The sequence below is a fragment of the Scheffersomyces spartinae genome (genome assembly GCF_019049425.1).
Source record: "Scheffersomyces spartinae strain ARV_011 chromosome Unknown scaffold_7, whole genome shotgun sequence".
Classification (NCBI taxonomy): domain Eukaryota; kingdom Fungi; phylum Ascomycota; class Pichiomycetes; order Serinales; family Debaryomycetaceae; genus Lizanozyma; species Lizanozyma spartinae.
In genome coordinates, this window is record NW_025065054.1 from 304,335 (window position 1) to 323,758 (window position 19,424).

The 19,424-nt window shown below is 38.7% G+C and overlaps 9 protein-coding genes across 9 annotated transcripts; 5 read left to right on the top strand and 4 right to left on the bottom strand.

Moving 5' to 3' along the window:
* On the top strand, positions 1 to 2,091 carry FRE10 (Fre10p; the record flags this gene model as incomplete). Its single annotated transcript, XM_043195305.1, has 1 exon — positions 1 to 2,091. The coding sequence occupies one exon, from the start codon at positions 1 to 3 to the stop codon at positions 2,089 to 2,091; it is 2,091 nt and encodes a 696-aa protein (XP_043049971.1).
* Positions 2,092 to 2,823: 732 nt separating this feature from the next.
* On the top strand, positions 2,824 to 4,926 carry KQ657_004638 (uncharacterized protein; the record flags this gene model as incomplete). Its single annotated transcript, XM_043195306.1, has 1 exon — positions 2,824 to 4,926. The coding sequence occupies one exon, from the start codon at positions 2,824 to 2,826 to the stop codon at positions 4,924 to 4,926; it is 2,103 nt and encodes a 700-aa protein (XP_043049972.1).
* A 99-nt stretch (positions 4,927 to 5,025) lies between these two features.
* Positions 5,026 to 5,577, bottom strand: IMP3 (snoRNA-binding rRNA-processing protein; the record flags this gene model as incomplete). Its single annotated transcript, XM_043195307.1, has 1 exon — positions 5,026 to 5,577. The coding sequence occupies one exon, from the start codon at positions 5,575 to 5,577 to the stop codon at positions 5,026 to 5,028; it is 552 nt and encodes a 183-aa protein (XP_043049973.1).
* Positions 5,578 to 5,843: 266 nt separating this feature from the next.
* Positions 5,844 to 6,530, top strand: MRPL6 (mitochondrial 54S ribosomal protein uL6m; the record flags this gene model as incomplete). The annotated part of the gene is made up of 1 exon (XM_043195308.1): positions 5,844 to 6,530. One exon carries the CDS (start codon positions 5,844 to 5,846, stop codon positions 6,528 to 6,530), a length of 687 nt encoding a protein of 228 aa, XP_043049974.1.
* A 236-nt stretch (positions 6,531 to 6,766) lies between these two features.
* MRPL9 (mitochondrial 54S ribosomal protein uL3m) lies at positions 6,767 to 7,603 on the top strand (the record flags this gene model as incomplete). The annotated part of the gene is made up of 1 exon (XM_043195309.1): positions 6,767 to 7,603. One exon carries the CDS (start codon positions 6,767 to 6,769, stop codon positions 7,601 to 7,603), a length of 837 nt encoding a protein of 278 aa, XP_043049975.1.
* A 488-nt stretch (positions 7,604 to 8,091) lies between these two features.
* On the bottom strand, positions 8,092 to 9,591 carry COQ1 (trans-hexaprenyltranstransferase; the record flags this gene model as incomplete). The annotated part of the gene is made up of 2 exons (XM_043195310.1): positions 8,092 to 9,544; positions 9,584 to 9,591. The coding sequence occupies 2 exons, from the start codon at positions 9,589 to 9,591 to the stop codon at positions 8,092 to 8,094; spliced, it is 1,461 nt and encodes a 486-aa protein (XP_043049976.1).
* Positions 9,592 to 9,842: 251 nt separating this feature from the next.
* Positions 9,843 to 12,371, bottom strand: NTH1 (alpha,alpha-trehalase NTH1; the record flags this gene model as incomplete). Its single annotated transcript, XM_043195311.1, has 1 exon — positions 9,843 to 12,371. The coding sequence occupies one exon, from the start codon at positions 12,369 to 12,371 to the stop codon at positions 9,843 to 9,845; it is 2,529 nt and encodes an 842-aa protein (XP_043049977.1).
* A 3,404-nt stretch (positions 12,372 to 15,775) lies between these two features.
* Positions 15,776 to 17,856, top strand: MAE1 (malate dehydrogenase (oxaloacetate-decarboxylating); the record flags this gene model as incomplete). Its single annotated transcript, XM_043195312.1, has 2 exons — positions 15,776 to 15,783; positions 15,924 to 17,856. 2 exons carry the CDS (start codon positions 15,776 to 15,778, stop codon positions 17,854 to 17,856), a joined length of 1,941 nt encoding a protein of 646 aa, XP_043049978.1.
* Positions 17,857 to 17,967: 111 nt separating this feature from the next.
* KQ657_004645 (uncharacterized protein) lies at positions 17,968 to 19,248 on the bottom strand (the record flags this gene model as incomplete). Its single annotated transcript, XM_043195313.1, has 2 exons — positions 17,968 to 19,179; positions 19,243 to 19,248. The coding sequence occupies 2 exons, from the start codon at positions 19,246 to 19,248 to the stop codon at positions 17,968 to 17,970; spliced, it is 1,218 nt and encodes a 405-aa protein (XP_043049979.1).
* Between the last annotated feature and the right edge of the window lie 176 nt (positions 19,249 to 19,424).

Sequence of the window (19,424 nt, forward strand, 5' to 3'; positions counted from 1 at the left end):
ATGGTATCATTGTCAGTTATCATTGCTGCCACATTGTTGCTGACAGCTGCTGCTCATAAAGTCAACATCATTTATCACAACAGGGACATTGCAGTTAAAGCTTGTTCCACGTACTTAACTAGAACCGCGACATTGCACGGTAAGAAGGACAAGAAAGGCTTTTGCAATGTCAAAGCCCAACAAGCTTTGGGCTCGATGGCTAACTGTTTGCATGTATTAAATCAAACTGGATCTATCGATAGTTTTCTTGATTCATGTAAGCACACCAACTTAACTAGAGCTCAATTTGATGCTGCTTACCTCAATGCCTCCACTCAACTAGTAAATACTACTGCCGTGAAAGGTTTCAACACTACCAAGTTGTTTTATCAACCAATCATTACTCCCAAGAAAAAGATTCGTAACTACAAGGACTCAATTGGTACTCGTTTTATTAATTTCAATTACGCTTCATGGTATGGTATAGTTTTGATTGGATACTGGTTTGCCCTTGTTTTGGTCTCTGGTTTCTTCAACTTTTTAAAGTTTGCTGCTCCTAATTTTGTTCAAAGTCTCAATTCTAGAATTGTCACCAAATACAGAAAATATGTCACCGTACCTGCCACTGGCTCAAAACATCATGCTGAAATCAAAACGTATTTTAAAGTCTTCAGCATGGTTGTACCTACTAGAGCAGAATCATTGATGATTTTTGGTTGGGTAGTTTTAGCTATTATCTTCAACTGTGTCAGCTACCATTCGGTTTCTCCTAACACTGTTTGGAAGTATAAATATGCCGAAATGGGTAGAAAGATTGCTGATAGAACTGGTGTGATGTCTTTGTACTTGATTCCTCCAACTGTTCTCTTTGCTGGTAGAAACAACTTATTGCAATGGATTTCAGGTTGGAAATACCAAAGATTCTTAATCTTGCACAGATGGGTTGCTAGAGTCACTACCCTTTTATTTATTGTCCATGCTGTTGGTATGACCTTTAATGGACGTGGTATTGGAAAGTACCAACAAAGAAATGGTAGACCATATGTCCGTTGGGGTTATGTTGGTACAATTGCTGCATGTCTTATGTGTTTCCAAGGTTTGATCTTTTTGAGAAGGAAGGCCTATGAATACTTTCTTCTTGGGCACATTGTTTTAGGTGTTTTGTACATGGTAGGAGGTTACCTTCATGTTGAAAAAGATGGCTACCATTACTTCTACATGAGTGCCTTCTGTCTTTGGGCTTTGGATAGAGTACTAAGATTGGTAAGATGTGCTACTTTCGGTGTCAAGCCAGCAGAGGTGGAATTAATAGGCGAAGAAATGATGAGAGTTACTGTGGACAAGCCAACATGGTGGAAAGCTTTCCCTGGTTGCCATGCTTTCGTTTCGTTCATGAGACCTTCCTGTTTCTGGCAATCTCATCCATTCACTGTTTTGGACAGTGTGGATGGCAAGCTCGTATTCCTTATTAGGGTTAAAGGAGGTGTAAGCCACGGCCTTTATAAGTTCTTGAGTAAGCAACCTAACCAAAGGGCTACTATCAAGGTTTCTATTGAAGGACCTTATGGTGCCCACAATCCAAGCTCCAGATACAATAATACTGTGTTTGTAGGTGGTGGAAACGGTATTGTTGGGTTGTATTCTATTGCAATGAATATGGCTAAGAAGTCCAAGGCTTCTCAAAGAATTAAGATCCACTGGGGAGTGCGGAACTACCTGAACTTACAATGGTTTTACAACGAATTACAACAATTATCCACTGTTAATGTTGATACTACTATTTACGTTAGTGATTGCCAATGTCCAATCAACACAAGATTCATGGAAAAGAACAGTGACTCTGAAGAAGATGAAAAGAGTAGCGGTGATGAAAAATCCGGATCGGATCATGTTAGCAGTTTGAAGGCATCCCTTCCGCACATTGAATTTGTTGAAGGAAGACCCAATGCTGAACAAATTGTACAGAATGAAATAAGTCAAACCATTTCCCCCATTGCATTCACAACTTGTGCCCATCCCGCATTTGTGGACGACGTTAGAAAGGCTGTGGTGAACAACATGGATAAGACTAAACAGAGAGTCGACTTGTTTGAAGAAATTCAAGTCTGGTAAACACATTTATAGAACCCATACATTTGAAACAAACTACGACGAGACCAAGTCCAAAACATGTAATAATACAGGCGTATAGAAGTCTGTATATGCCACTACGTACAATAGAAAGTGCTGCAGATAACCGCTCCATGCCAGAACATCAATTAAATGTGCACGAATTATATCCTGGGTATATTCACTAGTATAGTACGAGAGGATACGGCCTGTGGATCTATTGGTTAGAAACACGTCTAGTGCTGTTAGTTTTATGTTTAAGAGTCTTTGCATTGAGCTGAAATATATTTAAGTGTGTGTCACGTGATGCGCAAAGTAGACTCACTATTAACTCAGAACAGAATAAAATAAAGCCCATATTACTATTTTTATAAGCCTGAATTAACTCTAATTAAAGTATTCCCATACCGCTGCCGTGACTATCCTATTGATCCGGCGATTTTTTAAGCGATACATATGGCTATTCTTAAATCCATTTCCTGTGGGTCGTGTCATGGTTACGTGTTTTTGTCCCCATTAAACTTTTCACTACCTTACTACAAAAACAAAATCAAACACATCGTATTAACAAAGGATCAACAGTTTGCGCTACTATAAGGTGTTTGGGGCTTCTTATTGGTGACACTGATTCGCTTGGTATCACTTTTATTTTTTTATTCACTGTTCTTGGTTTTTATACTCGTACTGGCTGGGGTCAGACACAGACAGACACACAATCGTTATATATGAATAAGTATGGTGTACTTGAAGCCAACTAGATCACTTCGAGAAGCAGCGGAAAAAGCTGCTAAATCAGTGGATATCCATGTACGGGCCGCGTCTTCTTCATCCAGCAAATGCTCCGGTAAGAACAGTAATGATCCTTCTTGTCAGAAACCTGTTAGTGAAAATGCAGTGGTCATTGCAGTTAGTGTAGTGGTACCGATTGTGGTGATTTGTATGGTTTTAGGATACTTTTGGTATCGTAATTATCGGAAGTATAAGAAGGAAGAATTAGATCAAGATCCAGACTTTTTTGAGAATGGCGAAGCAACTGCTCTCCCAGATCTTAGCAAACAATACGAATTGGAGAATCCATTTGAAGCAGATGATACTGCTAAATTCCCTCGTCCTCGTCCAGGTTCAAGAGCTGTATATGGCTCCAATGGCCACAACCATTCGGAGGTCTCTTTACCTCAATCGTATACTAACGAAAAACGGTTTGATTCATTTGTTCTTCCGTATTCAAATCAAACAGCTTCCAAGGCAGATCTTGATGAGTTTGCAAGACATATTGGAGTAACCGATAGAGCCTCAACATTATATTTGGATAGCAGAAACTCTAGCGTGACCAATCTAGACGGTGGTGCTGCTAGCTCTTACATTTCTCCTACAAAGAAGAACCACAAGCACAACCAATTACCTTCTCCGACGGTGATGACTTCTCCAAGTCCTAAAAAGAAACCTAGAGACTATGCTCATTTGCCTAATCTGTCCGAAACAGCTTTAGCCTTAGGATCTGCACCTGTTGTGGAACGTCTAGCAGATGATGGTGATTCTTCATCATCTTCAACCAATGACTTTGATATTAAATATGAGAATAACAACTCTCGATCTGCCTTGGTTGAAGAACGCGATGATGATACCGCGACTTCATCAAGAGTGGTTAGTGACAAGACCAAAATGGAGACTGAGACAACTTTGAACACTACAATGGAGTCTCCTTTCGTTGAGTCCAAGGACATCAACAATAGAAATGATAACGAAAATAACCATGATAACGACAAAACAGTAACAGCAAAGAAATCTGTGAGAATATCAGATTTTAATATGCTTTTAAATGATAGCTCTGCAGCTGAACTCTCTAACATGGATCCTGAGGAGGAGGAAGTGCTTGCCCAACAAGAAGAAGAAGTCAAGAGAATGAAATCCATATATCAAGTGTATTTTGACAGAAATAAGTCAATGAAGGTCAACAATAAGGAAAATAACAATAGTAATGATGTTGAAAATCACCCTCCCATGCCACAAATCGTCTTACCTGAAGAAGCTGGTGAGGATTCTTCATCATTAACACCAAACGAAGAAGATCCTGATGGTCATTTGAAAATCAACAAGGAGCTCAAAGCAAATAATGATTATGAAAAAAGATTCACCACTGCATCCTCCATTTATACGGAGAATGTGCTTTTCAACGCTGATGAAGGTAATAATACACAATATCCTCACCAGCAACAATTTGAGTACCAAAACTACAACCAATATCCTGTTTATGATCAATACGGACAACCTATTCAATATCAATATCAACTTGATCCTAATTATCCGGTTCAGAGTGACCAATATGGTCAAGAATATATTCCACCTTCGGAATTACCTCCATTACAAAAGCTTAAGAATGCCTCTGACATTAGAAAATCAACTCTTCAGACTTACACTGATTTTGAACCTCATTTGAAAGGGTCTGCATTGGTAGGTCAAAAGTCTGCATTTGATCCTGTCACTCAACCGGAAGTATGGTCATCTCCAGCCATAAGTCAGGAGACATTCGCTAAACCAAATGAATCTGTGGCCAGCTTGCCATCTTCATCATTAGGTACTACCCCATCAGCATCTCAATTGGCAAGACAATCGGTTGTCATGACTAACCCCACAGCCATTCCCAAAAAGACCAAGTTTAGACCAGCAGGACGAATCAATGTTCCAGCCCCAGTACAACAAGCATACGGTAGTCCTTATCAGCAGCATCAGTTCGATGGTAGTAACGAACAATTTCTAGATGTGACAGGTTCAGACAGTGACCTTATACCTGGTAACAGAAAGAGTGATATTAGAAGGATGATGAACTCAAGTTTTTGAATACTAGTCTAGATTACAATATAGTTAATCCCCATATTATACTTGTATTATGTTTCTAAACTGTACTATATATTATATAAAAAGTCCCAGGCATTTTGTTCAAGCCAAATCGTAGTCATCGATCTTGTTCTTATACTTAAGAATGTTCTTCTTTATCTTTGACGTATCAACCCAAGTCAAGTAGTCTTCCAAGTTTCTAGTGACCAAATACGCAGGATCGGTGATAATGTTAGGTCCAACTCGGACATGGCCTTGTTCAATGAAAGTGACTGCGTCTTTCACAGTTTCAGCCATCTTCAATCGGCACATAACCACTCCTATTCTCCTTCTGCAAAAGGCGCTAACAGTGATTTTATTTTCCAAGTCTGAAATCTTGGACTTAGAAGCAAGCACTCCCATCGCATACAACTTCTCGAGTAAAAGTTGCTCATGCTTGACTCTGAAAGGGTCCGTGGGTTGTAATAGCGATAACTGATGTGCTAGTTTCCGAATATCCCCACACATTCGGTTATACTTATGATAGTCTTCTCTATTCTGGATATGATATGTTCTCATCACTTGGGTGTCGCGATGACCTTGGTCTTGCTTCCAGTCGAGGAAGTCGACTTTCTTCAACAACTTTTGTTCATGATGCTTCAAAGCTCTAACCATTGTAATCAGGATTCAGTAGTATATGAGTGTTATGGAATGGATATGAGTGTTTGGTTTAATGAATAGGATAGTCATACTATGATTAGCTTCATCTCTTCTCACTACCAGTGTGTAGTGTTCTATGCAGACAGTTTTTCTCGGATAAATATATGCAGACGAAAAATTTTCGAGATTCATACGCCAAATTGATAGACTCCAGACAGACACAGTACTAAAACCTGAGTTCCATCATAGCATTACTGGTCCAACATAGTTTAGTCTTAAATATGTTGTCTTCCAGATTGGCGTTGTTGGGATCGTCATCATTGTCCTTTACGCGGACGTTTGCATCGTCATCAATCCACTTGTCTAATATCGGTAAGGTCCCAGTAAGATTATCTGAAGGAGTTGAGTGCTATACAGAAGATCTTCCTAAAGAATTCGCTAGAAAGTTCCGTAAAGGTAAAGACATACACTATTTGGATCGGTTGATTGTCGTAAAGGGACCTAAAGGAGAATTAAAAGCCGAAGTACCCAGTTTTGTCAACTTGCAAAACGAAAACAACCATGTCACAGTTACTGTCGCAAACCCTCAAGATAAACTTCAAAGATCCATGTGGGGTACTGCCAGATCGATTGTTCAGAATAATATGATTGGTTTAACAGAAGGTCACTTGGCTTTTGTCAAATTTGTTGGAACTGGTTACAGGGCAGTGTTGGAAAAGGATGCAAAGGGGAAAGATGTTATAGCACTTAAAGTTGGTCAAAAGTTCACTCCAAGATTACCAGTTCCAAGTTATTTGACGGTTTCACTTCCTAATCCTGCTAGATTATTGATTGAAGGCGCTGATAAGCAAAAGGTCTTTGAGTTTGCTGCGGCTATCAGAGCTTATAAGAAGCCTGAACCTTATAAAGGTAAGGGTATCTTTATTAATAATGAGACCATCAGAATGAAGGAGAAGAAGCTTAAATAAGCTTAGTTAAGTTATTATTCTTGTATATACTAATGGTGACAGCGTCATGAAGAAGAACAATTGGAATATAACTGTAGGTACAACTATAGACACAGCTACTGTGGTACGGAGAAGTAAAATATTTTAGTCACTGAAAATATGAACCACACACGACTTGAAAGATTTTCAGTTTCGGTACTAATTTTTCAGCTCAAAAGCCTAACAATAATCAACTATACTACTTATTAAGAATCAGTATGATGTTAAAAAGTGCGTGGCCTGTGACTCGTTCAGGGAACCCTTTGGCGTTTGTGCGGAATATTGCTCAGCTCACGTCTTTGCGGTCTATTCCAGCAGCCAGAACCGAACCTAAGCCGGTGAACCATTCATTGGAATTATCCAATCAACGAAAGAAGCTTTTGGCCCGTCCAGGGTTATTAGGCACCAAAAGAGGTATGATTTCATGGTTTACTGATGATGGGAAACACTATGCAGCCACTGTTATTGAGATAGAATCGTGTGAAGTGCTTGCAAACAAAACAGTTGATTCTGATGGATACACCTCTGTACTTTTAGGACAAATAGACAAGATGAAGAACATATCAAATGGAAGATTGAAACTCTTTGAAAACGCTGGTGTATCACCTAAACGGAATATTGGAGAGTTCAGAGTTAGAGATGAATCAGGATTAATGGAACCAGGTACAGAATTAACTGCTGATTATTTTGCTGTTGGACAAATGGTTGATGTTATGGGAGTTACTAAAGGGAAGGGATTTGCTGGTGTAATGAAGAGACATGGATTTAAAGGTTTAAGAGCTACGCATGGTGTTTCTAAAGCCCATAGATCTGCAGGTTCTACTGGTCCTTCCCAAGATCCAGGAAGAGTTCTCCCTTTAAAGAAAATGGCCGGTAGAATGGGTGGAAAGAATTCAACTGCTCAAAACTTAGAAGTTTTATATGCTAATGGTGAAGCAGGTATTTTAGTGGTTAAAGGTCAAATCCCAGGTCCTAATAAAGCATTTATCAAAATTAGAGACTCAAAGTCTTTATATGGAAAGTCATTGATTCAAGTTGGACTTGAAAATCAATAGATTATCATTCTTCGTCTTTACTTGTATATATATTAATTTACTCAAACAAAATCTGTTAATCCTTCTAATCATCAATCTGATCTCAGTTTGATAACTAGAAAAATGTAACACATTTTTCCAACTATAAGTTAATCAATGAATAAACTTATTGGTAGTTGATAATGGGGGTTCCAAAAAATATACGGTACACCATTGACAAAGACAACTCCCGGATGGTTCTGGTAAAAGGCAAGAACCATGTACGATTAAGAAGCTGATCTTCTGGCGACAAAGAGCAAAATCAATTGTAGGCATCGCAAATTTTCGGGGGACAACTGCCTTTTATAGTTTTATTTTAGTAGTCCGGGTAACCCCTGTTCAATTCACTGTACCAACTAACATTACAATAACTAGCTTTACACATAGTCATACACATATAATCATATAGCATATAAATATATCTATGTACAAGTATTGGATGTGTCTATTAATCAGCTTTTGTGCTGTGTTCACTTCGATCTGGTCAAGATGGAATTTGTAAGAAATTCCAATGCACTTCTAGCATCTGATTCAGGCAATACTCTTAAATTCTCCAAAGCCTTTTGACAATACTCTTGAGCCATTAGTCTTGTTTTACCAACACCATCACATTCAATAACTGCTTTTCTTGCCAATTCGATATCGTTTGGTTCGCTGAACTTTCTTCCGATCATTGCACCTAATTCTGGTCTTTCCATCCAAGCAAATAATACTGGAGCTGTAGCTAAGCCTAATTTCAAATCTGCTTGACTGGGTTTCCCAAAAGCAGCATCACTTGAAGTGTAATCCAACATATCATCCACAATTTGGAAGCATAACCCCAAGTTTCTACCGAATTGATAACAATTCTCAATAACATCATCATGTGATCCACTAAGAACAGCAGCTGCTCTAGAGGATTTGGACATCAAAGCAGCAGTCTTTAAATAAGTTTTGTGTAAATAATATTCGAAAGCAGCTTCAACATTGGTTTTATGGTCTATACCTGGTGGAGGTGTCACTCTATATTCATGCATTTCAGTGGGAACTTTACCAGAAGGTTGAGGAACCACTTTCAATTCCCCGTCATTATTTATTGAATCCAGTGGTTCGTTACTGACAACTGTATTTTTCAATTGCATGAATTCACCTTCTACCAAATTGGCGATGGTGGTTGAAAGTAATTCAATCACTTCAGGGTTTCTTAATCTGGCAATTGCAACTGAAGCTCTACCCAACAAAAAATCACCAGCAAGAACAGCCATCTTGTTGGTGAATGCATAGTTCCCACTTGGCCTGCCTCTTCTGGAATCGGATAAATCAATAACATCATCATGTAATAAAGAGGCAGTATGAATCATTTCAACGATTTCAGCAAGACGACGTTGTTTGGGTAAGATCCCATTAACGGAATCAAATTGAGGCAATGCATCCATTGGTTTAGAAAGTGGATCTAAAATCACTTTTGGGTTTATCCCATGTAAGATTCTTAACGGACTAATGGAATCATCAACAGATTTCCCTGCCAATGAAGTGGCTGTAGGAGTTCCCGAATACGATGGTTGTTCGGTAACATCATAAGTATCTATGGTTATTCTATCTCTTTGTTCCACTGGGATCTTCAGTAAACTTTTGGACAAAAGTAACACCAAAAGCGGCCTAACATTTTTACCCTCGGCTTCAAAATAATAAGATGATACTCGGTTCAATGTAGGATGGCCTGACCCTATTAAGTTTGCAATCGATTTGGCCAAATTGGTCATCTCATAACTCACTATAGAAAATGGATCTTGGAAACTTCCTTGTTGATTTGGTTGAACCAACTTTTCACCGGCTTCCATTGCAGTTTTAAAACTGTCCACTGGTTTAGTGCCGCTTGCAGTGGAGTATGATGAAGGATACGAATGCTTTCCCAAAAAGGAAACTGCCCTTAGTAACTGGCCTCTTCGGCATTGTCTCAACAATGAACCACTATGACTACACTTCAACATCGTTAATGGTATAAGTTGATGCTTTACTTGTGGATGTTTCTTCTTAATGGGTGAAAAAAAGTCTACGCTCATGAGGTAAAAGATGAGCCGCGCACGACACTCTTATAAGAGTATAACCTAGGGTATATTGAAATGGAAACTACTATAACACTTATGTATATCATGACGTATACTAAACACTCTATAACTTAAAAGGTAACAAAAATTTAGAAATGAAATAATATAATATAATGTATACTATCTAAACAACTTTATTCATACAATACTCTTTGAGTTGAATTCAAGTTTGACAAAAACACATCCGGTGGTGTTAAGACTCCCAAAGACCGTTTGGCATGTTCATTTAAAAAGGTTAAACCCACCAAATATGAAGCATTGGCCCAACCAAACCCTTCAGTTGCAACGCATTTAAAATCTGTACCTTGGTTACCGTATTCGGCATCAACCTTATGCGGGTTTCTCTTGTTGGTTACGTCATACTTTTCAACCACCACTCCATTGTAATCAACAAAGGCTTTGGTCATGAGGAACAACCATCTGTAGGCAACTCTTCTGGCAATACCATTGTAACCATAGTTGGAAAGACCTAACCAAGCTAAGATTTGTTGCGGTGACCATCCATATGGATAATCCCATTGACGAGATGGTCTATGCAATGAAACCTCACCTCGAGATCTTAAAGTACCGGAGACTAAACCACCATACTCTTCAAATTTCGATAAAGAGTGTGTAACCAATTTCTCAGCTTGTTCTGGAGTAGCCAATTTGGACCAAAGAGGCCAAAAACTGGTGACTGATTCATAATTGATTTGCTCCTTGGTACGAATATTCCAATCGTAAAAGATCTTATCTTCTTCATTCCATAAGTATTTGGTAACAGCATCCTTTCTCTTTGCTGCTCTCTCATTCCAAACTGCACTGCTTTCATATAATTCACCAGTTTCAGGATTAACCAACTTGTCCTGGAAGAAACTCTCCAAAATAAAGGCAATATCAGTTTCATATTTATAGATAAGGGAATTCAAATCAATAGTGGCCAAATCAGCACAACATCCTTCAAATCTGTATGTTGTATCCAAACCAGATTCTCTTAATGCACGATCATGAACAAAATAACGGTCCAAATCAGGTTCTTCAATCTCCCCAGAATTATACTTTTCAATGAATTCCTTTTTGGAAATGTTATGTTTCAAAGAGTATGGATTCAAAACTGTATCGAAATGGGTAGATTCTGTTTCTGGTGGAACTCCTAAACCTTCGGGATGATAACATGATAAACCTGTTTCTTCATCTAATCTTGGTTTTGCAGTCCAGATTGTTTTATATTCTTTAATAGCAGCAATAATGGCTCTCTTTAAGAAATCAATACCTTCTTCAATCTTATCTGGATTAACTTCGATGAACTTATTGAATACACGAAGTGCCATATCTGTTAAAAATGGCGGCTGTGAACGTCCCAAATAGTACGATCTATTGGCATTTAGACATTTCCCATAATATTTGATGGAGTAAATGAAATTTTCAGTCATACCTTTGGCAATCTTTAAATTGGTTTGATCTTCAGGTGTAACGTTCAATAATAAACCCAACGTAATCATATAAGAATCCCAATCATAAAACTCATTAAATCTTCCACCAGGAACAATGTAAGGTTCATGTATCAAGTTCTTAGGATCCAGAGGGTCCTTTTCATATGCCAAAGCCAATAATCCTGGTTTATTATTAAGGGATTTAATGAAAGTGGCATCAATTTTCAGGGGTAATCGTTCAACTTCCAAACCGGGGTTACGCTTCTTCAATGTTTGAAAGTATTCATATTGTTCAGTTAGTTCAGCAGGAACATAGATTCTATGGGTTTCGTTCTTCCTTTGGATGTTACCATTCTCATCAATATATTCTTCCTTGATCTTTGTATCTTTGGTCATCAACATGATGTTCTCAGGAGTCACTTGTCTAGTAAGAGATTTCCAAAAAATGGTGGTGATAAACCTCTTCATTCTATCAACAGGGTTCTCATTCAATCTTCTTTCGTCCAACACAACAGACAGTCTTCCTTGGCCCTTAGCCAACGTTAATTCTTGTAACAAGTTAGCCAACATGTAGTTGCCGGAGACAGTGGCTGTCTTGTAGCCTTGAGAACCAGAAGTACCCAACTTCAAGACCTTGGGACCTCCATCGTCGATGGTGATCTGCTGATTGTGGTCGGTGTCTTCGTTACGCAACAACTCATCCAAAGTTGAGTCGATATCATTGATGAAGAATTTCTTGGGTCTACTTCTGGTTCCGTCAATCGACAGTCTTCTCTGAGGGATCGAGTTATTGAGATTGATATTCTTTAAGGCCCAGTTCAACTTCTCCGGTTGCATAGTATTGTTGTTATTACTACCATTTGCACCCAGAGGATCAAAGTCTTCGTCAGTAGGGGGGGTTTCCACTCTGGAGTTGTTCTCAGAGTAAATCGGAACAATGTTATCTTTGATTTGTTCCAAAGTCACGAAACGGTCTTTGTTATCATCGTTATCAGGGGAAGTGCTTGGAGATGTGTGATCTTCTTCCTCGGCATCAGATTCAACAGCAATGGCCGATGGATCAATAAGGATAGATGATTCGAATCCAAACGTAGGATCATTAAAGTACCTCTTTATTTCTACCAATGATTGGGCACGAGGCTTGGTACCCTTTGTTTTGGCTTGTGTGTCATTGGAGTAGTAGTTTTCAGCAATATCAAGGGGGTCTGGATCCTCACTTGAGAATGAAAATACCGATCCACTTCTGTTCATTATAACTGTTGGGGATGGGGTATAGCGGTACTCTTTACAAGTATAAAGTAAGTAAGGCGATATCAGACAAAGGATGTCACTTTAAAAATAATAAAGGGGTTCCTTAGGATTAACTGTTGATTATCAAGAGATACGCACAACTGGTGTACCCAGCAAACTGCTAGAGAATAATAAATAGATTTAGTCTGCAAAGACAGAACAAGAGACGTGACGACTTTATTTTACAGAAAAGAAAAGAAAAAAAGATTTCTGGTGATGAAAGGTATTTATATGAGACTACTATTGATGGTTATTATAAGATGGTTGGGAGTGAGTGGGAAGATGACATGGGGTCGGTTCTTTTGTGTATCGTTGTGTTTTTTTTCTTTTCTTCGTGACGGAAAAATGACAAAAAACGATGAAGGCTAACATCTCCCTTTTTTTTTTGTCTGAAAATGAAACAGAGTACTGTTTCGTGCATCCATACTGAAACAGATGGTTTGGGGGCTGACCAATTACCTAGCACTTGTTCTACTCTTTGCTTCCCTCACTGTTCTTCAATGGCAAATTTATCGCAACTTGAGGGTGTCTGTTTGATACGTAGAAGTGATAGTGTCTGTGGTCGATAACCTTGATTACGTCTGAGATCTGTTTTAACCTAACTGGGACAACACAGACACAAACAGCGCATGATTAAATGACAAGAATGTAACAAAACTTCTGCTTGCCAAAAAGAAACGATCAATAAGAGCCACGGTTTGACCAAAATTCATCGCCTCATACCATAAACGTCATATTTCCTGTAAACGTCATATATCCCCTCTGCCATATGAAGATATGAAACAAATGTCGGGGAATCTGGGGGAACCTCTTTCAGATACTTTCTGTAGAAGGTGTGGCCGCTGCTATTTGTTTATGCTGTCGGAAAATTTATACCCCACAATTGTTACAAAGTAATTGCGAACAGCCAATAAGCATTTCGTCCAAGAACAAACGTTCATTATTAAGGTTCCAAGGCGACATGTTTTATTATTGTTAAAGATGCAGACACGAAAAGACTTTTCTTCGGAGAAGGTGGGGCGTTATAGATATTAGTTGAAAAATAGACAAACCTCTTTCACAGTGAACACATTCCCTAAAAGTTATTTAAAAAATTGTTGAGTAAATTTAATTTGGTATCATGAATGGAAGACTATTCTGCAATGATGCTCTTTTGTCGATGCATACAAGGCAGAGAAAGACGAAGACAGACATTGGGTGCAAAAGTTGATATCTGGAAGAAACTTTAAGACCGTTTGCGTCAAAGCGTTGTCAGCCACTGGCCTATAGTTTAAAAATAAAGCACACTAACCCAAACGTAAACATCTACTGAGCATGTCAAGTAGGTTGTTGTTCATGCTATTGATCGGGGTACTGAACAACATTCTTCCCGCGCTACCAATAGAGATTGGAACACTAATATCGTAACCCATTAATACAAAATAATCTATACTCTTATCTATATCCTCTGCAATCAGTATGGTAGTTAAATGAAAATTATTATTAATTGAGTTCACTACTACTACTACTACTACCACCATCAGCCGTTTGTTTCACGATTATGTAACCATGCTATTGAACTAACACTTTTTGATAGATACATAGAGTTGTTCCGACTATTGTCTGAGCTTAAGATCATAAGTAGATGCGTTGTAAAAATTTTAGCAGTTCATTTTCCCACAAGAAACTTTCTCAATTCGTATCACGTTGCCTATTACCAGATATCAAGACGGTTCAGACCGGAACTACCTGATTACGATAGCCCTGTAGTTGTACAAGGTACTTTAGTGTTGGTTATCAAGTCCGAGCTGGCCGATGCAATCAGCCGCAGCGCGATTGCATCTGACGGTTGATATAAGAGGGGTTGAAATTTTACTTCATCTCCTCCACGAAACAGGGATGGTTCCGAAATCACCCGTTTTGTGCGCTTTCATTTATATTTACAAAAGTTTATCCGTGTTGAACTACGTTACAAACGGAATAACTATCATCACAAGACACATAAAGAAAATTATGTATATATTCAATTAAAAGGGCAGTTCAGTCATAGCTCAATAAAGTACACCTAGAAGCATTTTAAAGTGTTCATGGTTTACTTGGTAACTATTTTTAAAACTAGCCGTAGCTGCTGGTGCGTGTCTTATGTGCAAAAGTACGGCATGGGGCTTTTTGTTGTATGTATGTATCTTATACACCCAAAAGACACCCCGCTCAATCCAAGATGTTTACTGTTGGGGGCAGCTCCGAAATGCCTTGCAGTTTTAAATATGCGTTTGACATAAGTGGATGTCTTGACCTCTATGTAGTCTACTTAAGATTATAAAAGTAGTGTAGCTCATTGGTAACTTGATATAGTTAAGGCACTTGCTTGGTTCCATTTGTAATACTTTATTGATTTATTACTTTACTGCGCTTTGCTTAGCTTTCTTACATTGTAGAGCTCTATAATCGAATATCCTCTAACGAGGGGAATAAAAAACAAAGTCGGGAGTTCACGGAAACGTCAAAAGAAAAACGAAAATGGAAAGCACCGGAACACAAAACGTAGCGAACCATTAGGGAGGGGAACTAAAGGAGGAGAAGTACCCTCGATAAAAACATTCAGATCCGAGGGTTTACAGTTGGGATCTTCATTGAAGGGGTCATCTCATATTGAAGTCTAAGATTGATATGGTAGAGTGGTCTTAATCTAGTTGCAATTTGAGAGGAAGAAGATATATATAGGTATTGGCATTATTTGAATATTCATGTGATGCAATATGTACCTGGTACGATACTGTGTTATGTTACTAGGTTGTATTTCAGAATAACCGGGCCGGTAAAGGAGTATACAGGTGGAAATTTATCATGGTAGCGCGCAGTAATAGTATGTCTGTTCGTAAATTATAATAGAAGTTCCCATGTATTTGCTAAAGACCCATGGATTAGTTGAGAAGGGATCCTTTACATACAATATCTCTGCATCAAGTAGCATCCTTCTGCTCATTTGTTATCTTAGAATACCTGACTTCTAAACTCAATGCCTATACTGGTTTATATAGTTCCGGGCCGCTTGTCCGGTAATGCGATTTCGTACATAGGTACTATATAAAACTATATGCGCGTAATCTTACTATGGCCCCACCGAGTATTCCCTCGTTCATGCCCTCGGGAAGATCTCATATCTCCTCATTGCTCAAGGGTCTGGTCGGAAGAAGTGCACCTACAATACCATTTTAGCTCATCCTGCCGTTTACACTACCCGATTTATAAATTCCCAACAATAAGATTACCAAACACGAGTAGCAACAACCACAAAAACAAGATAAAGAAACCTATTATTACCATATCCCGATGAGGACCAGGCTTTTTCGTTGCTAAACTATATCTGAAGACCACCCGCTAAAATGTATAAGTACTAAATCAATTAATATAAATAGATTGGGTAATATCCTCAAAGGGAAAAAAGTCTAGTGTAGGATCTTTGATTGTACATTGTTTCTTTCCGTTCTTCAATCAAGTCAATATGATGAGATCATCAGTACAAGTACAAAGGTCGGCCGCGGGGTTAGTTAGACTTTATTCTACAGCTGCCGCCGCAAACGGTACATCATCAGGCTCTTCTTCTTCTGCTGCTGCACCACAATATCATTCATCTTCTGGATCTAAAGTTGGTGCTAATCTTCATACTCATACAGTCAAAACCCCTGTGGGGATTAAAGCGGCTATTGCTTCATTGAAGCCTAAAACCACCAGATTGTCCAATGAAGGTCCTATTGAATGTGATTTACATGGTTTCCAATTATTAAACTCACCAGTGTTCAATAAAGGTTCCGCTTTCTCCTTAGAGGAGCGCAAGGCTTTCGGGTTGGATGGGTTGTTACCCTCCCAAGTTAATACTTTGGATGAGCAAGTTGACAGAGCTTACAAACAATTCAAATACTTGAAGACCCCCTTAGCTAAGAATGATTTCTTAACTAGTATGAGAATCCAAAACAAAGTCTTGTACTATGAATTGGTCAGAAGACATATAAGAGAAATGTTGCCAATCATTTATACTCCAACTGAAGGTGATGCTATTGCTCTGTATTCTCATAGATTTAGAAAACCAGAAGGTTGTTTCCTTGACATCACCGACCCTGATTCTATCGACAAAAGATTGGCTGTCTATGGTGAAGACAAGGATATCGACTACATTGTTGTTTCCGATGGTGAAGCTATATTGGGTATCGGTGACCAAGGTGTTGGTGGTGTGAGAATTTCCATTGCCAAATTGGGTTTAATGACTCTTTGTGGTGGTATTCACCCAGGTAGAGTTTTACCGATAGTCTTGGATGTGGGTACTAATAACGAAACTTTACTTAACGATGACTTGTACATGGGTAACAAGTTTCCAAGAGTCAGAGGTGAACAATATTGGGACTTTATCGATAAGTTTATACATTCTCTTAAAAAGAGATTCCCCTCTGCAGTTTTGCATTATGAAGACTTTGGTACCTTTACTGGTAGGGACATGTTATACAAATACAGAGACTTTATCCCATCTTTCAATGATGATATTCAAGGTACCGGTGCTGTTGTGATGGCATCTATTACTGCTGGTTTGAAATACACAAACCGTAAACTTTTGGACACCAAAGTGGTTATCTACGGAGCTGGTTCTGCTGGGTTAGGTGTAGCTGATCAAATTGTTAACCATATGGTGAGTCATGGTGCTACTCCTGAACAAGCTAGACTGAAGATTGTTTGTATGGATAGAAGAGGAGTTATTTTGAAGTCCATGGAATCTCCAGAACATCAAGCTCTTTATAGTGAAGACGACAAGGAATGGGAAGGGATAGATACTAAGAATTTGGTTGAAGTTGTTAGAAAAGTTCAACCAACTGTTTTGGTAGGTACTTCTACTCAAGCTGGTGCTTTCACTGAACAAGTTATCAGGGAAATGTACAAGTACAATCCTAATCCGTTTGTTTTCCCCTTATCTAACCCTACCAGATTGCATGAAGCTTTCCCCGTTGATATCATGAAATGGACAGACAACAATGCATTGATTGCGACAGGGTCTCCCTTCCCACCTGTTGATGGTTACTACATTTCCGAAAACAACAATTGCTTCACATTCCCAGGTATTGGGTTGGGTGCTGTTTTATCTAGAACAACTACTATCACCGACACCATGATTTCTGCTGCTGTTGATCAATTGGCTTCTATGTCACCCAAGATGAAAAATCCTAAGAATGGGTTGTTGCCAAGATTGGAAGAAGTTGATGAGGTTTCTGCTTATATTGCAACTGCGGTTGTCTTACAAGCTTTAAAGGAAGGGAATGCTCAAGTGGAAAAGGAACAAAGACCTGATGGTGGGTTTGTGTCTGTTCCACGTAACTTTGATGAATGTTTGAAATGGGTTCAATCCCAATTATGGAGACCCGTTTACAGACCAATGGTTAGTGTTGAACATATTCCTGAAATCCATACATTCCAACACTAAGCTGCAATTATAACAATAATATATTCTGGGGTCTTATACATTTTTTATCTTATACCATGCATTTATTTAATAGGGTGATTCTATAGAAATTTTTTCAATACACTAATTTAATCATACTTCTACTTCTCCTTCTTCTCCGAAAACAGTATCCAAGAACATGGCCACCTTGACCACTGCAAAGTACTTTGAAGGATCTAAGTTGTCATATGTGAGTTGTTTTCCCTTTTTACCTTTAACCTTCCCAATAACTGAGTCTTCAAGGAAAAAGAGTGAATCGTGTATTCCCTTTGGTTCCATATAGAGATAAATATCTGGGCCTTGCTTGTTGTTTTCCAAAGTGTATTGGTAGTTTTTTTTAGGTTCAATGGTTCCCTTAGGCACTTCAAGAGCATGAGTACACCACTCAATGATATCATCTCTAAAAGATTCATCTTCACCCCAGATAACCAATAAGGAGCTGCCATTCTGGAAACTGGGGACTCGCAGCCATTCCTTAGTGTTGGTATAGCCGTGATTACCGGGAGAGACCATTATATCCGACATCGATAATGCTGAAGATACAATGTGATGGTATTCAAATGGGTTAGAAAACTGAATAATATCGTATGGTTCATTATCGTGCCACGAGTTGCCTTCTGTGGCACCATCTTCTGGATTAGGTTTCATTTTCACCCATGGTGATATAAGGATCTGGGTTTTGGGGTAAATGTGTGGAGTGGTACTTTGAAGTGGAGGTAATAGTTCAACTATGGGATGCGGAATACTATTATAATAATGGTATAATAATTGAGTGAAGGTAATAGACAAGTGACCACCGGCTGAATCACCAAAGAACCCAATGTTCGTATAGCCTAATGTAGTTAACTTCAAATAAGCAGCAAACAACTGTTCTAATTGAGTAGGGACAGGATACCCATCACTGGCTAAACTATAGTCCAATAGTAAAATATTGAGTTTAGCTTGAACTTTAGCACTAGTTAATTTATATATGGATAACACCACTCCCAACTGTTCAGGTATAGTTTGCATGTAGTAGCCACCTCCATGGAAGTATATAAGTATAGGACTGTCACTTGAAATGTCTTGATGTTTCACAAGCCATATAGAGTGCTCTTCATGCTGTTCTCCGTAACCGGGCAAACTACTCACAAGACTGCGATGGAGGAACCACATAATGTGTCTTACTAAAGTGGAATTCGAGAACAACGTAAGGTTTCTAGCCTCTCCAACAGATATTTGAAGTCCTGTCTTGCAAAGAGTCATCTTAAGTGCATTCCGAAGACTTTCGGATCCTTTTCGATAAGGTAATTGACCAACACTATACTGATAAATTGTTCTTATTATGTTGCCCAACAACTTGAAAAGGAACCCTATTAGCCCAAACACCGACATTATCTTGTTCATCAAAATCTTGTCACAGTTAAGTATGCTAAAGCCCTTTTAGAAAAGAAGAGATAACTGTACGACGTATTTGACAGAGGAGAAGCGGCATCTACGCTCCATGTTCAACTGTGGGGGGAACAGTGGGAGAGTTAAGCCTCTTTGTTGGTTGTGAACGAGCCTCATCG